Below are 14,595 nucleotides of genomic sequence, written 5' to 3'. Positions count from 1 at the left end.
CAGCTGGAGTACTTCATTCAGTTTTGGGCCCCACAATTCAAAAAGGATGTGGAGAAGCTTGAGAGAGTCCAGAGAAGAGCCACATGCATGATCAGAGGTCAGGAAAACAGACCTTACAATGGCAGGCTGAGAGCCATGGGGCTCTTTAGTCTGGAGAAGTGTAGGCTCAGGGGTGATCTGATGGCCATCTCTAAGTTTATCAGGGGTGACCACCAGTATCTGGGGGAACCTTTGTTCACCAGAGTGCTCCAAGTGATGATGAGGTTGAACGGTCATAAACTACTACAAGACTGTTTCGGGCTGGACATAAGGAAGAATTTCTTTACTGTCTGAGCCCCCAAGGTCTGCTATCGGAGGTGGTTCAAGCACCTACATTGAAGAGCAAATTGGATGCTTTTCCTGCTGGGATCCTATGACCCCAACTGACCTCCTCCCCTTTGGGTGGGGGGCTGGACTCGATCTTCTGAGGTCCCTTCCAGCCCTAATGTCTATGAAATCTATGAAACTATACATTCAGAGGTCGTATCTGGAGTAAGCAGCAGCTACCTACCATATCTCTTAACTTCCGTCTGTTTCTTTACCGAAATTAGGTATTGAGTCTCTTCTACATGTTAAATTGTAACTATCAAGATATCTACAAATAAAAGGAGAAGAAACCATTCAATTCCGTTTACTTAACGCTCAACATCACCTGCGTTTTGAGTGTTTACAAGTTAGAACAGTGCATTAGCATCATCATTTATATGAAGAAGGCAAGCCAAGATGGCATCTTAAAGACCAGCTTGTTCACAAAGGCATAAGCTTTCATAGGCTAAAGCATATTTGGTCACATGCTATGCAATGAATGCATTCACAACATGTGTTGAAGTAAGCTATAGTTTATGCCTTTCTGAATGATTCAGTCTTTAAGGATGGCTGTACACATGTAGGGAAGCTGCTCTGAAGTACTGTAATTACAGCATGTTGGAGCAGACTAGATTAAGCAAGTCTGCTGGAGTATGCTATTTAGCACAATCCAGCCAGCTTCCTTGTCTCATGTATCAGTGTCCCTGTGCTTTAACATGGTGGTAGGGATGGTTTAACTAAAGCTTGTTTGATGGGCTTTATTTAAAGCTGGTTCAACGAGCTTTAGTTAAAGTGCCTCCACCACCTTTTTGAAAAGCAAGGATACTGGTATGAACTGCTGTGGATGCTTTAATTAGAGTGGCACTGAGAGCACATATAAAAATGCCCTAAGCTGCTACCCAACCCTGCATTCTGCCTTACTTCAAACTAACATGGCTAACTATCCCTATCTGTATGAAAGTTGTTATCTTCATTCTAATCATCCAAAATATTCAAAGGATGTAACATGAAAAATCAGAATGAACTATATAGAATGAATCGCTGAAGTTTAACAGGATATATGACTTAAAAAGAAAATCACATTTAAACTGAATTGCAAGACTTGTATTCCACAGTTTAATGGACCTCTTAAGAAAGTTTTCTTGCATTTAAGCTTATAAAAAATGCACATGATGCAGTGATGTATAAGTTTGTCCTATTAATCCTAATTAAGCTACTGTCATAAACCACAACACATCTTGTGGGTACATGGAGTGCCATACACATTTTCTTGGTTTTTTGTATTGATATAGCATATATGGTCTCACTGAAAACCCCATATTAACCGTTTACCAATTTATGTTGCTTTTATCGCTGTATAGATTATGTTATGTTGTCTGCATGTATCTTTATGATTCTGGAAATGGTTTAATCAAAGGAACTAAGGGATGCATACTTCAGGAAAAGTTAGTTGGCAAAACTGCTAAGTATCTCTTGCTGTTATGTTTTAGGACGAGGACCATTTCCACTTCTAATCTCAGACAGAAGGGGCAAGTGGTGGAATGAGCACTCAAGTTTTTATGTACTTGTGATGGGAAAAACAACTTCACAATAGCAAAGGCAGCTGAGTGAAATGGTCCATTAGCCAGAAGAAAGCCTGCAGTTTCCGAGAGTGTGGGGGGGGGGGCAGATCAAGGCCCCCCATGGTGAGGAGCGGGGCAGGAGCTGGTGTGAATGGGGCTCTCGGGCTAGGGTGGGTTGTGGGATGGAGCCATGGGAAGCTTGTCCAAGGGTGCAGGGAGGCACAGCTCCCCACTGCTGCGCACACCCGTGGAGGAGACATGTGGGGTATGTGCCCCCCAGATTTGTGTGTAGGGTGGAAGTGGGCTGTCTGCTGTGGGCTGGGGCTCTGCGCCCTGCTGCCTTTGCTCCAGGAACTGTGCAGTGCTTTGTTGTGCCTCCTGCCACTGGGCAGGTGGGGGGCGCCTCATGCACAAATCCAGGTGGCACATGCCACCCATGCCTCCCCCAAAGGTACACGCAGTGGCAGAGAGCTGCACCCTCCTCCCCCGCCCCCCAGGCTTCCCTGGATGAGCCTTCTGCAGCTCAGTCCCATGACCCACCCTGGCCTCAGGACCCCATTCACCCCAGTTGCCGCCCCACTCCCTCCATCACTGTGGGGAACTCGATCTACCCTCTGTCCCTTTCCTCTCCCCCTACACCTTCCCCTCCACAGACTTACCTGCTTGGCAGCGCTCTACACACCTCTAGACTGCATTTGTGTAGGGTTATCATACTTCCAGTTTCAAAAAAAAGAGGACACCTGTGTGGGGGGGTGCAATATGTTTTTTTGGGGGGGCAGTGATATGCCCATGCCCTACCTCTGCTCCTCACTCAGAAGCCACAGTCCTCCCAGCCCTGCTGCTGCGCGTCACTCCTGACCCATAGTACCCTGCATTCTGCCAGGACATGTGGGGACTCCAAACCCCCCCACACACCCACAGCCCCCCACAACTTCACAAATTCCACCCCTCACACACACCACACCCCCAACCATACAAAGTACCTTGCATAATTTTGTATAATTTTGAGTTTTTCTGCACACAGTTTTGAGTTTTTAGCTCTGCGAATAAAATCACAATTAATTGCAACTAATTTTTTTAATTGTATAACTAATTGCGATCAGATTTTTTAATCATTTGACACCCCTACTTCAAACTGATATTCTTCTTGTATTATTCTCTTCTCTTATATAATGCATCTTTTTGTTGTTTTGTCTCCTTACTGACTTCCTGGGGAAAGAGTGATCTCTGGGCAAGTAATATTCCAAGCTAACCCATTCTATGTAAAGGGGACCAAAAATTTCTCTCACAGTCCAAGTGGAGGCCACCTAGAGCTGGCAGAGATTTTTCTACTACAACTATAAGATCTGGTATAAAATCAGTGGAACTGAGGCTTGTGGGGACAAGGAGTTATCACAGGGCAAACCTTGGTCAAAACTTGGGACAGGCATCAGAAAAGTGGGGAAAACTTGGGGCTCCGTGGTACCACAAGGATGGGTTCGTGACAGCCACTATTCCACAGTTTAATTGACTTTGTTGCAACAGTCTCTTGAGGAACAGATGTTGGCATCCTCACAGGAAATAAGATTAGGTAAAGTATTAAAAAATAAACTGCAAGCCAAAATTTTGCAGTGGAAAGTGTGATAGACAAGGTGGCCTACCAGATATTTTCCAGTTATAATCTGTAACCCAGTTCTTCTGTTTATTGATGGTGAGTACCATACTTGTAAATACTCACACTAAACAAGTGATGGAAACAGGCCCCTCATGATTATAATTCTTTTTTGTTAGTTTTTATTTTGTACAGTCTCCAGGATCTGACTTCTTGTGTTCTTACAATATGTCTTCATTTTCCATGTATCCTGATAAAGATTAAGTGCGTGTGATGGTTTAGTGTCCAAATGACACAATGAGGGGCTGTGCCACTGGAGGATTCTGGGTGCATTAATACAGCTGTAGAATTTGGCCTGGTGCTTTGAAAAGATCTATAGAAGTCAGTTTTTATTAGAATGTTTATTATGTATATATCTCAGTCTCTGGGAATATGACCAGACATTTAAATGAACTATACTAAAGACTCAGCAATATAGCCACAGAACTAAAATAGTCCCTAGTTTTATCTAAACACTTTCACTGACCTCCAACATTAAATTCCATATACATTTTAATAAATCTACTGCTTCTCACTCTTCATCCACTATTAATCAATACCACATTGACTAAAATACCATAGTGCACAGATGCATCTCTGTATCACACATAATATCCTGTACTCTGCCAAACATGGGCTGTGGTACATAGGAAAAAATAGATAATTCCAGAATAAGGGCAACCTAACTAAAAATGTTCGTTTTTACAAGTCAGCACAGAGATAGATGGTTTCTAATGTCAGAAGACTTTGATGTTATTGAGGCCATCATTTTGAAACTTGATTGCCTAAAATTGGGCCCCTAAATTCCAGTAGTACATGATAATGCCTAGATAGTGCAGTATATCATGCAGAAGTAACAAGGACATGAACTGTTGTGGTTCAGCCCATGTGCCGCAGTAAGAATCATGATGGTAGGACAACTCAGCATGACAGAAAATACTCCAGGTCCCTGTTGTCACCTGGGAATCCAAAAGAAGTGAGGTAACAACTAATTACAAACCACTGCAGAAAGTTGTATGTTACTTGAAAGTCTGAAATAATTACAAGGTCCTTTCCCTTCATCAGGATGCTTTCCTCCTTGCTTTCTGTTCTCTCTTCCATCCAGTTGGTTTTAGTGTTAGATATTAGTTTTATAAAGGTTCCTATCATAGCTCATAGATGACAAGGGATACCAAGGAATCCAGTTTGATGAAATGGAGATGTAAATTTGCAACCTAAATTATTTCATTATCACAGTCACTCTCTGTGACCTCAGATAGACATTGGTTGAGGATAATCAGTGCAATTTAACTTTGTCAGTAACCCAGAGAAGAAAGCTCTTAGGGTGGTCAGCACTTCACAGTAGCATTCTGTTTATCATCTGTTCACTAATATGATGCTAAATGCACTCAGGTGGTCTGTAGGGTTAACTACAACCAATGAACATGTTTTCAAACAGGGTAGTCTTTGTCTGGAAGGAATGTTTCATATCATGCATATCAATGTGGTATATAACATGTCATTCCCTGGTGTGCAACCTGGGGGAGAAAAAGTATGACCAGTCATCTATAATGATCTGCTGGGACTTTCAGGCATGGATGAATAGTAAAAATCACAAAAAAGTCTTGCCATACACCACACTTCCTATGAGCCTCCTGAAAGATGTAACACATAATCCAATCATATTAGGCTCTTTAAAGGAGAATGGCATTTCCTAGTTTCATAGTTTATTAGTGGCTGGAAGGGGCCTTACAGATCGTTGGGTCCCCAGCAAGATGTGTTCCATTCTCTATCATAATAGTAGATGTTGCCATATTTTTCAGCGTGGTCTAAGCACAGGGATGGGTATCCAGGTCCTGTGGCTCTATATGAGCCTCTCCATGTGGTCCTGGCCAAGTCATTTCAACCTGTGTTTTTGACTTCTGAAAGAGGGACAGTAATATTCAGTAAGGTCCTATTTAGGGTTATTGGTAAAGTGAAATTAGCAACGTGTATACAGTGTTTTGAACATATGAATGCTACTAACATGCTTTAAATTGTTTCTACTGTTATTTTATATTTTGCAGTACTAATTCCTCTTTTTTTCCCCCTTTTGGTCAAAAACAAGGTTTCAGTGACAAAAGTAATCATAACATATTACTAGCTGTTTTTCAGTACTAGGTATTACCCTTATTCCCACCTCATTTCCTCCAAATAGAAACAAAAGTCTTTTCCCCCTAATTTTGTGTTTTATAATAAACTGTACAATTTTGAGACTGGGTTTTGTGAGATGAATAAAGGGCATACAAACTGCAAATTATTTCTCTTGCTACTCTGCAGCTAAAAATTGCTTGTTTCATATAATACTGGGGAACAGAAGAACATTTGAAATTTTATCTCAGTTTCAGTTCAAATTAAACTACAAAATTTGCAAGTTAAAACATTATTCAATCAGAAGGTATTGCACTGTTGGAACAGTATATAGATGAGTTTTGTAATTCATGTATTAACTGTTTCTGCAGAATCTTGCCATGGAATTCTGCTGAACAACTTGGACAGAAATATGATCAATTAATTTACTTAATAGGGTTGCCTCATAAAACAATAATCAGAATAATGGCTTGGAGCTCCTCTTAAAAAGGCAACTGTTTAAATGGCTATCCTAATTAATCTGTGTGTTTTCATTTGAGTTCAGTCATTGTGTGATTAAAAGGAATATAATTTTCATGAAATCAGTTGACACAAGTATGACCAAACCAGATCCTTCCACTAACAGAGAGACAAGACCAGGTTTTCATTTATACTCATGCCCTGGAAGTGTGAAGGCCCCTTAAAATGTGCTTAATCCATTTTCAAGATCACTTTATGTTGCCAGTGCAGCATAAAGGGGCCTTAGCATAAGCAAGGATTCAAGTCACATTTTTTTTTGAAAGAGAAAAACATTAAAAAAAACAGAAGAAAGGATCAGAGAGGCAGTTTATGGAGCTTCACATGATAACTTCAACTCCATTCCCCTGATGGAGCAACAGACCAAAAAAAGTGAAGCCCAATATGATACAGTGTAAACATTATTTATGGTGATTTTAATGTGACATAGAGCAGAAAATGTATTTGTACTAGGATATTTATGCCGTCAGTTTAAACCTGTGGTTTGACTGTTTTAGATGATAGCAAATTTTCTGAGGCCATCACAGTACTACTTACCTGGATTGAGCGAGGCGAGGTGAATCGTCGCTCTGCAAACCAATTCTATTCAATGGTGCAGTCAGCAAATAGTCACGTCCGCCGCCTCATGAATGAAAAAGCAGCCCATGAGCAAGAAATGGAACAAGCCAAGGAGAGTTTTAAAAATGCCTTAACAGGGATCCTCACACAATGTAAGTAACCCCTTTTCTGTCCAGTGTTGTAGTGATGGTGGTAGTGGTGGTAGTGTTTTTTGTTTATTTGGGGGTAAGTAGATACAATAATGTCACATCCTACTTTCATATCCTATTTCATACTCTATGGCAATTTGGAGGAACAAGGACCATTCCTAAGAGCTTATGTCTCAAGGTGAGCAAAGTTTCAGTAGTTTTTTTATTTCTAGACTAAGACATACTGTAGGCTCCATAACTCTTCAGGAAATGAACCAAATGCCTCCATGATCTGGAACAGAGATCACACTTTGTCTGGAGAGCAGTCATTTCTAATTTGTAACTGGTAGATATAAGGAATTCTAACCATCCTTTTGTAATTACAGAATTAGAGAACAATTAAAATACATTTTTGGGCAGTGGTTAAGTAAAAGTAAGTTATAGAAATGAACAAGTTTTAGGGAGTTATTAATAGTGCTCTGAGGCCACCCTCACAGTAAAAGAACATACTGCACTACTGCTGGCAGCATGAGTGCTTGGCTGATATTCTGCCAGTGTTCATTTGGCAGATAAAGTGCCTTAAATATTTAGTGTTGGCAATTTTTTCTTAGCACAGAAGTATAATCAATGAAGTTACCTTAATGGGGTTTCCTCATAAAACAATAATCAGTATAATTGCCTAGGCTCTTCTTTTTTTTTTTTTCTTCTCCAAATAATGTGCTTCATTTATGCAGGCTTTTAATATGTCTAACATCTCTACAGACCTGGTTTGATTCATTAAATCTCTCACCCAAACTGGTGAAAAAGAGGCTAGTTTCTAATTACCACATGCAAACCAAAGAGTGAGCCATATAATAGTCAAAAGGGTAGGCCCTTTATAAACAGGCAAGGCAAAAAAATTAAGACGTTTTACCAGAATGAGGTTAATCTGCATGTTTCACTTTAGTGTCCTTTTGTGCCTTTGATGTTTACGTTAAAATTAATAGCAGACCTCTGTTTAAAATGTAACTTAGTAAACACTGTGGGTTATCTCCAAAAAGCTATGCTAAAAGACAAAGGGATTTGTTATCTGAGGACACATGTTCAATTGGTAAGTTTTCAAGGTCAATTAATATTCATATTGGGACAGGAAATTCTTCTTTCACCTCTGTGACTGAAAATCAGTATGAGGAGGAATGTGAGTATCACAAATGGTCCTACTGTTCAGTGCATACCAGGGTGTCAGTACTTATGTGTATAACAACCAAGTCTAATACTTAAAAATGACTTGTTTAGCACTGTCAAAAAATCTCTTATTGTCAGCAATTAGAACCTCAGTTAAATGCATTTAAATTATCCCAGTTCATACCAACTGTTGTGGAATATCTGTCACTTGGAAACTGAGAGCCCTGTAGTTTTGGGTCAGTCTTTCAGTCTTATTGTCTGGTTAGCTCTTATTATGTATAGAGTTGTGATCTTCAAACCCAGGGCTGACCCTCAAATGTGAGACTTAGTTAGGCAAGACCAACAAACTCTTAATAATGCCCTGGAGGGAGATATCCCCCTGGCAGGTCTGTTTCTCAGGGGAAAGTCAGTGAAGAGAGAGTCTGGGTAAAAGATGTCACAATCCCCATACTTATATAAATAAACACAAAGTGTATGTGCTTGCCATATGCTGCAAGGTGTTACTTTCTCAACACCACAGACCCCCACCCCATATTAGCATTAATGTGTCTTATGAACAGATAGACTGCATTTCACTTATATGCCATTTTTAGCTATAAAAATGCCATTCTTATGTATGTATGTATGCATATAAAGTGAAGTGCAGCCTATGTACTCTGTGTGTGTATATACAAAAACACATACATATCCCATATATGTGTGTGTGTGTGTGTACACACATATATGTGAAATAACCTCAGGTATAATAGTTACCCTTTCCACAGAGAGAAGCATAAAAGAACAAATTGAAGATTACTTAAAAATATCAACATAAGAGGGGAAAATGAGTAATGCAGTAAAGAAAGGAAAGATGGCTAAAAGTGCACATGTTCAGAACACACACAGACTACATGTGGGTCTCAATATAAAATACTGTCCTATTAATGAGGTTTAGTGTGACCTGAACATTTCAGCTTATGGCTCAGCTACAAAAGGCCTACAGGTATTGAAGTCCCTGCTACAAATTTCTATCTTCATGTACTTAGAAGATTACCAGAATTTGAGTCAAGTGCTTAGTACATGAACTAATTATCTGACTGCTTATGCCAGTGAAATCATCAAAATAAACTGTTTAATAGCTGTCACTCCACCAGTTTACTGCCCCTGCTTTATATACTACAGATGGTCATAGTTTTTCATGTGACTTTTTCAGTTATTAAAAGGATAAAGCAAGAGAAAAATAGCTATTTGCTTGCTTTTATTTTAGATTAGTAGTTTTTCCAGATGTAAAACACTTTTTACAATACAGGGTTTTTCCTGGAGATTTGTGTTGGGAGGCACACTTGTGTCATTCCATTGGACTGATGCACCTGGCACTCCCTTCTAAATTTTCTACCCACTCCCTTTTATCTCCTCCTAAAACCATGCTTTCCTCCCTGAAGCCTATAAATCCTAAAACTTGTGTTTAATAAATGATAGCTAGAGCGATAATAAAAAATGGATTTTTTAACTACACAAAAATTGAGAATTTAACGAGCTGTGTTCACTCCAATGCTTCAATGGTTTTGCTCCTTATAGCATAGACTTCTTTTGTAGGTGGCCTTATTTAGATTTTAAGCTATTTACAACACCAAGACAGTCTCATGTAGTGTACAGGGTTAGCGCAAAGGGGCCCTGATATCAGTTGTTGTCATGAAGTGCCTCCATAATGCAAATAAAAACAGTCATTAAGTTTACTGTTCTCTGGGGGGGCGGAGTTCTTTTTTACCTTGATATATTTTTTAAGGACCCTTATGCTCCATTTAGCCATGTTTGAGTAGCATATTTATTCTGGATTTTATTGGGCAGTTTTTCACTCATAAATTTTGAATAAACCTCAACTGGAGCTCTGGCTTGTTTGTTTGTTTTTTGCCCTCCCCATTTTCCATCTCATATTTTTAAATACATTTTTGCCGTCTTGTAAGATGAAAGATTCCATGCATTTGCTCTGTATTTTACTATTCCTCCTTCCTTGTTTGTATGCTGCTGTATAACAATGTCATCTATAATCTCAACCTCTTGTGTTTCTGATGGCTTCTTCCTTTGTGTTTTTATCAACCTTGGGATCCTTTCTTTCTAGCACACTATGTTATCCTAGCATCACTGAAGTCAGTTGAGGTTTACTGTTGGATTCTTTGGGATCTGGATATCACCTAAAGACTTTGCATTATTATTCTATGCTTTGTTCAGTGTGGGTTACTAAATATGCATGATGTCTTCCAGTAAATGATAAGCCTGACCTATAAGTTTTTCAATCCAAGGCCCCAAATTGCCCCTATTCATCTGAATCCTGCAAGTTGTTGACTCAGCTAGGAGTTCAGGGCACTTAACACCTGGTTGAATCAAGCCTTGGAGCATTTGAGCATATGCTGAAGTCCCACTGAGGTCAATGCACATGCTTAAGTGTTTTGTAGACCAGGGATGGAGTTAAGGACATGCTGAATACTGTACAGAACTAGACCATAACCTTCAACAAGGTTTCAGTGGTTATACCCACATTATGATGCCTGCACTCCTAAAAGTCAGTGTTTCTTATTCTTTATAAATAGAGGGCCAGACCCTACATATATAGCTTGTCTAAGTGGGGATATACTTTTCTCTGTGGCTGTGATGCACAGGAGAAGGAGCAATGGCCTCAAATTGCAGCAGAAGAGATCTAGGCCAGAGATTAGGAGGAATTTCCTATAAGGGTGGTGAAACATTGAAACAGGCTAACCACGGAGGCTTTGGAATTTCCATCCCTGGAAATTTTCAAGAGCAAGTTAGACAGACATTTAGCTGGGATATTTAGCAAGGGATGGTCCTGTCTTGAGCAGGAGCTAGATAAGGTGATTTCATGAAGTCTCTTCCAGCCCTACTTTTCTATAATCCTAAGTTTGAATCCTTTTAACTTGCATTGTAGAAGTTTTTGTAGGCCTCAGGCTGTATTAAGTTTAAAATAGGCCAGGTCAGCATAACTGAGGCTCAGGGAAGTAGTATAAAAGGAAATGAGAGATGGAGAAAACCATAACCCTTGCTACGTAGAGAGTAGGAAACCAGCAATGGAGGGCTACAGTTAGGTAGGCAGCTGAGCAAGGGCCAGCTACTGAGCAACATGAAGAAAGGGGAAGCCACAAGGGGTTAAAGTGCAGCAGGGGAGAGAACAGCTCAGGGTTTTAACTACAACATGTGAGAACAAGCCCAGTACTGGGCTATTTAGAAACTGCTGGACAAGGAAAAAGCTCAAAAAGGTGGAGCCTAGCCTACTAAAAGCCTAGCCTCTCAACCACAGTGCTCAGTCAGCCCTGACTCCTGCTGAGAACACAACTCCTGCTGGCATGGGTTGCAACAGGGGGGAAACCCCAGCAATATAGATTGCTGAGGAAGCTGCAAAAGCCATCAGCTAAAGGGCAAAAGTTTGCTGGAACCCTGAGAGACACAGGAGGGGGCTTATGAGTGAATTGTAGCTGGAAGAAGGCCAGAGAACCAGGTTGTGGCTACCAGGGTGGTAAGGAGACCACAGGGGCACCAGAGGGGCACCCAGTATAGAGCAGCCTTGTCAGGCCAAGGGCCCAGAGAATAGAACAGAGACAGGCTGAGGCCAAGAGGGTCAGAGCCTGAGCTGGAGAGGACAACATTGGCAGGTGAAAAGTGCAGACAGCCTTCAGCCTAGCATTACCAAAAGTGAAGGCCTAAAGCCAAAATAGCTGGGCCAGAACAAGAGGTCCAGGACTGGAGACCTGCAGCCATAATAACAGTGGGCTAAAACCAAGAGGAATGGGGTCTCTACAGGAAGACCAAAACGTTGACAGAATAACATCTGTGAAGCATGTGCACGGCTGTAGGAGTGAATGGAGGCCACAATTTGAACCCTTTAAGACAATGAAGAAGGGTCTGAGCCCCTCAAAAAGAGCCAGTGTCCAGAAGGATCAGACCCCCACAGGGGGGACCAGTGTTTAGAGGGGTCAGAGTTCCAGGCCAAGAGTCTGAGGTCATCAGGGGGTGGAGGCCAAAATCAGGCAGGCCAAGTAGAAATTAAGGAAGAAAAGAGAATAGGAAGAGCATCCAGAGCTTACCAGCCTCTGAGGGCAGCCTCCTCTCTTTATTGTTACCATCAAGGCATGACAGGCGAGGCAGCATGGTGAAAACCTAAGAGGCTGGAATGGGCAAGCAGGTCAGGATTAAGATGATCACTAGGGGGACATCACAGATGCCCTCAGGGCCCATCCAACTAAATAAGACATAAGTGAGAAATTCTAGGAGAGCCTAGCTCAATCCGATCTTGGTTAGTGAAGCCCAGTATGTTCTAGCTTGACCACACTATGACCAACCACATTGCCTTTGTGGCTTTTGTTTCACTCTGATCAAATGTTTTGTTAAATTGATACATGGTAGGCCCTACAGGCTTATCTAGATATGTTATTATGTGCTACCAGTATTTGTATTTGGAGAATTTGAATAAATTTTACTTTTGCATTTGCTCTGTTGGAGGACTCTTGTTGCTGAGCATGCGGGTGGTCAAAAGCAGCCCTCAGACCACTAGACTTCCTCCAGGGGTGAACATATTAGAGCATATTACCTTTGAGAGTTACTTCACTTACTGAGACACAGAGTCCAAATACATTTTGATGCCTTTTCCACACAGGGCTTCATGAGGGAGCTCTTATGAGATAAGGACACAAAAATAATTGTTCCTCCTTGCAGTATCTTCACAACTATTCTTAAAACTGACCCAAAAAACATTATTTTCAGTTATTAAGGAGAGCAGTTAATTGAAGTCAAACCATAATATAGTCAACATGGTAAAGTAAGTGGCATCTACCAAATCTTTATTTTTTTTCATGACTTGGTATATGGTCCATGATGTATTTTTCTTAATACAAGATGCTAGCATTGAAAGAGAAAGTACTATACATTTGTATCTGCCCTACTGTATTATGTTGGCCTGATGTCAGATTCCTGTTTGCTGAGAAATGACATGTAGGTATAGTGGTCTTGTTAAGTTCAAGTGATTTATCACAGGGCATTGTGCCAAAGTCTGTTGTTACACTGGGCTGACAGTTCCTTTGTTGTGAATTAAACCACATTTCACATCTTAAAAGATTTCCTAAGTTTATTTTTAGACAGATTTCTTTGGCAATCCCTTGTAGGACATACTGAGCTGTGTTTTATTTGTGTACATTCTGTAGTTTCATAGTATAACAAGAAGAGTTTTTAAATTTCTAGAAGTATATGTTATTAATTATTAATATAAATGCTTCGAACAAGCATTGTGCATGTCGTCTTCTAAATTCTGAGCCATGTGGAAGTTTCAGTATCCCCATGATGTTCCTTGTTTCGCTTTTCCTCATCGTGTTTCTTATTAAAAGAAAAGCAAGATTAAAAAAAAAAACAGTGTTGGCACATAGATAGTGAACTAGAAGATTTTCTGGAGGTAAGAGAGGGATTATAATTTATGGCTGTGGAATGTGTATAGGGTCCCTCGCTCTTCCCCTTTCCCCCTCCATTTATATGAATTTAATCTATTTATTATAACCTGGAAAAGAAACTATGCTCCTGTAAAATTCTGGTAATGCCACTGCCTGTCTCTCAACCTCTTGTTGACTGATCAAAAAACTTTGACTAGTACAGCTGAAATCAGTGAGTCTGGGGGATGTAGGGAGAGGCAGATTTTTAGTATCTAGATTTTTGTGTGTGCATGTGTAAAATGGATGGGAACAATTTAAATGATCTGAGATACCCTGTAATGCTGTATTTACTCACATACCACACACAACTTTTTTCACCAAAAAAAAACAGCCCTCCAAAAGTGGGGTGCATATCTTAAGCATGGAATCAGATTTTCTTTGCTAAAGCAAAAGCAAGAAGGTTCAAGTTGGCTGCCAGCTTCTCTGTCCGTGTCAGCAAGCAGGAAGGCAGCAGTCCAGAGTTAACCTTTTCACTCTTAATTTGGAAGCAGTTTTTGACTGAGCACAATGGCTGTGAAAGAGTAAACACTGGCAGCATATTATCTTCATGAAAAAGCCAGCTCTAGGCCGTGACTCTGGAAAGATTTTTTTCTCTGTGTTCGGCCTTCCAGAAACAAACTATCTTATTTGGCGGTATGTTGTCTGCAAGAAAATGTCCTAATCTCAATTTTATTAGAGCTGATTAATGAGGTCCACTTAGATCCATGCAGAGACAAGGGATTCATGCTCAATTCTCACCTTTCCCATGCACAATGTGGATGGACTAGTAGCTGTAAGGCAGCATCCTTCTCCCCAGAACCCTGCTAATAACTCTGCAAAGCTGAACTTTATCCTGTGGTTGGGGATGCAAACTGGTAAGGCTCATGGCAGTAAGTGGGCAGATTTCTATTAGGTGTAGGACAGTCTAAGGGATGTACATCATTTCTTGTTGGCACCTCAGAGATTGCCAAGAAATGTAGTACAACTTGGTTTAATATGTCCTTTCCCAGATAGCCCTTTCTGAGGTGCAGATTTTCCTTTAAAGAGTGGTCTTGAGGGCTTCTGTAGTCTGCTGGTTTCTACTGAAGCTTTGCTTCCAGGAAACCAATAGACACTAGGGGGCCAGGACTTCTATGCAG

The 14,595-nt window shown here is 40.6% G+C and overlaps 1 protein-coding gene across 6 annotated transcripts in view; it reads left to right on the top strand.

Annotated features, from left to right (window-relative positions):
* The window catches only part of ENOX1 (ecto-NOX disulfide-thiol exchanger 1), a 531,698-nt gene that overhangs the window by 408,421 nt on the left and 108,682 nt on the right, over positions 1–14,595 (top strand). For all 6 annotated transcript variants that reach the window (XM_019529871.1, XM_019529872.1, XM_019529868.1 and 3 more), the window contains one exon: positions 6,660–6,872. In XM_019529871.1, coding sequence (XP_019385416.1) covers positions 6,660–6,872 — 213 coding nt within the window. The remainder of the gene's footprint in view (positions 1–6,659; positions 6,873–14,595) is intronic.

Source organism: Crocodylus porosus, unplaced genomic scaffold, assembly GCF_001723895.1.
Source record: "Crocodylus porosus isolate Cpor-Errol unplaced genomic scaffold, CroPor_comp1, whole genome shotgun sequence".
Classification (NCBI taxonomy): Eukaryota; Metazoa; Chordata; order Crocodylia; family Crocodylidae; genus Crocodylus; species Crocodylus porosus.
The sequence above is the reverse complement of the archived record's forward strand: the minus strand, read 5'-3'. Positions and strand labels throughout refer to the sequence as shown.